The sequence below is a fragment of the Schistocerca cancellata genome, chromosome 5 (genome assembly GCF_023864275.1).
Source record: "Schistocerca cancellata isolate TAMUIC-IGC-003103 chromosome 5, iqSchCanc2.1, whole genome shotgun sequence".
Taxonomy (NCBI): Eukaryota; Metazoa; Arthropoda; class Insecta; order Orthoptera; family Acrididae; genus Schistocerca; species Schistocerca cancellata.
In genome coordinates this window covers 471,365,623-471,367,706 of record NC_064630.1, presented here as the reverse complement: position 1 = coordinate 471,367,706, position 2,084 = coordinate 471,365,623, and the positions used below count along the sequence as shown (strand labels likewise).

The 2,084-nt window shown below is 41.2% G+C and overlaps 1 protein-coding gene across 1 annotated transcript; it reads right to left on the bottom strand.

Annotated features, from left to right (window-relative positions):
- Positions 1-368: 368 nt before the first annotated feature.
- On the bottom strand, positions 369-1,733 carry LOC126188607 (ionotropic receptor 21a-like). Its single transcript, XM_049930208.1, has one exon. It carries the CDS (start codon positions 1,731-1,733, stop codon positions 369-371), a length of 1,365 nt encoding a protein of 454 aa, XP_049786165.1.
- Between the last annotated feature and the right edge of the window lie 351 nt (positions 1,734-2,084).

Sequence of the window (2,084 nt, the reverse complement as noted above, 5' to 3'; positions counted from 1 at the left end):
TTTAAAACGGCCTGACAGAAATTATTTGTATTTTCTCACGTACTACATCCCGGTCATTCTGCTTTTCTTTATGTAACTCCTTGTCATAGGATTATCGAAGTACAATTGTTACTTTCCTGCGGAACTTTTCTTTACGTAAATTCCTGTCATAGGATCATCATAGAGCACTTGTTACATTCCTGCGAAACATTCTTGTTGTTCTACGTGTTTTCAGTTTTTTTCCGTACATGTAAATTCAAACAATTACAGACCCTGTAGTGCTTCTAAATATTAAAGCAGTTGCAGTTAGATTCTCCAAATTATTACCATAAAGAAATGAAAAATAAAATGCTACAATAACAATTTGCACGTGAAAGTCGAAAGTCCTTCTACGGACCTTGAAAAGAACTGCCACTGCCGTGCTCCGAAGTCTGATTATTCTGACGTCTTCCAAGTTTTCTGTTTCCTTCATTTTTTATGGTATTAATGTTCACTTTCATTCTTACGTACTCGGTGAAGAAGAGCACAGAACTTAGGAAGTAACCAAGGAACAGTAAGTAAAATGGCATCTGAAGATGGGACATAGTAATGCGTTCCGTATCAGCTTTTCCTTCACGGTTACTAATGAGGAGGAGGTCTCCTGCTGCTATAGATTCGTCCAGCGTATTTTTCTGCCACTTTTTGTAAAGCCCGGCTTCTACGATGCGCCTTATTAGCGAGTCGAATCTAGGCTGTAGCGGGGAATACTTCTGAGTAGCAAAAGCGACAACTGCGGGCAGAGGACACTCCTTCGTCAAATGCAGTAACGGGAAACCGTTTCTCACGTAATGTCTACTTCGTATCAAAAATTGGCCGACGTATGCGTTTACCAAAGCACACGTGCCGCCGTCACTCTGGATTTTCTCTGGGTATCCTTCCATGTCAATGTCTGGTATGAGATTCCTGTTGAGGGCATCTATCACGGGGTTCCCCGTGTCTAGTTTGAAAACGGGCAGCAGCTCCGGGTGTATGAGGATCTTTAAGCCCGATCTGGACAACTGTTCCATCGTGTCGATGTCTGGCATGTACTTTGGAATTGTGAGGTAGCTCGTCAGCGATCCCTGAAACGTGTTAGTGATTATAAGACTGAAGAACGTCCACATGACGAACAGTATGCGCTCGCGGCCAACGGATGGAAGCGATGGCACAGCTATTGATAGAAACACAGAAAATATTTTAAGAAAGCTGTTAATGTACACGCACGCAAAATTTTCCGCCCTTGATGAGCCATTGCCAAAGCGACGAATTAAACTCCAGAAAAAAGCTGTAAATGGCATACTTAAAAGAATTGTCATCCAGGCTATTATGGCAAACGGCAGAATAATGTTGAGGTACTGAGGAATACGAGATGACTTATTCACAAGGATGCAAAGGTCTTCTTTGTCATGAGGGTAAGTGTAGCCATGAACTTTCAGTCTTTCGACAATTATGTACCGAGTATTTGGTGCGATGTCTGCTCTTTCAAACATGACGTCGCCATCCGTTCCGGTGTTAACAGTACCGTTCCATTTCCCAAAGCCTGACCCGTCATTTGGCAACATAACAAGAGTTGCATTCATATATTTGGCCAACGTTTCTGTCATCTGGGCGTCAGAGCCACGAAATTTAGAAACGGTGGTATTGTCTTCTATCGCGCTGGGGTTTACAGTAAACATTGAGGCGCGAACATCGTTGCCATTAAGATTCATGAATTTATCGTAATAAATGTCATCCATGTCTTCGATCTCTAGTAGTGTTGGGATGTAAGAGTCGCTCCATATGCTATCTTTAACCAAAAAGGGATCATAAGTCAGAACACTTGCAGAAGAATAGTTCATTTCTCTACATGTAACTGCCGCAACAATGTTTAAAATTTTCTTTTTCCAAGACAGTTTAAAAATTTCTGCAATTTCTTCTTTAAAGTTAAGAGAACATACATCGTCACCAACCAGAAGGAACTTTGCACTTGGGTTCCAAAGTGACAGATGTTGTAACAATTGGAAACATTCATTGAACACGCTTTCCGAAAAATCTTGAGCAGTTAATATGTAAACATCGGGCTTTGAATAATTAGCTTGGTTTTCACT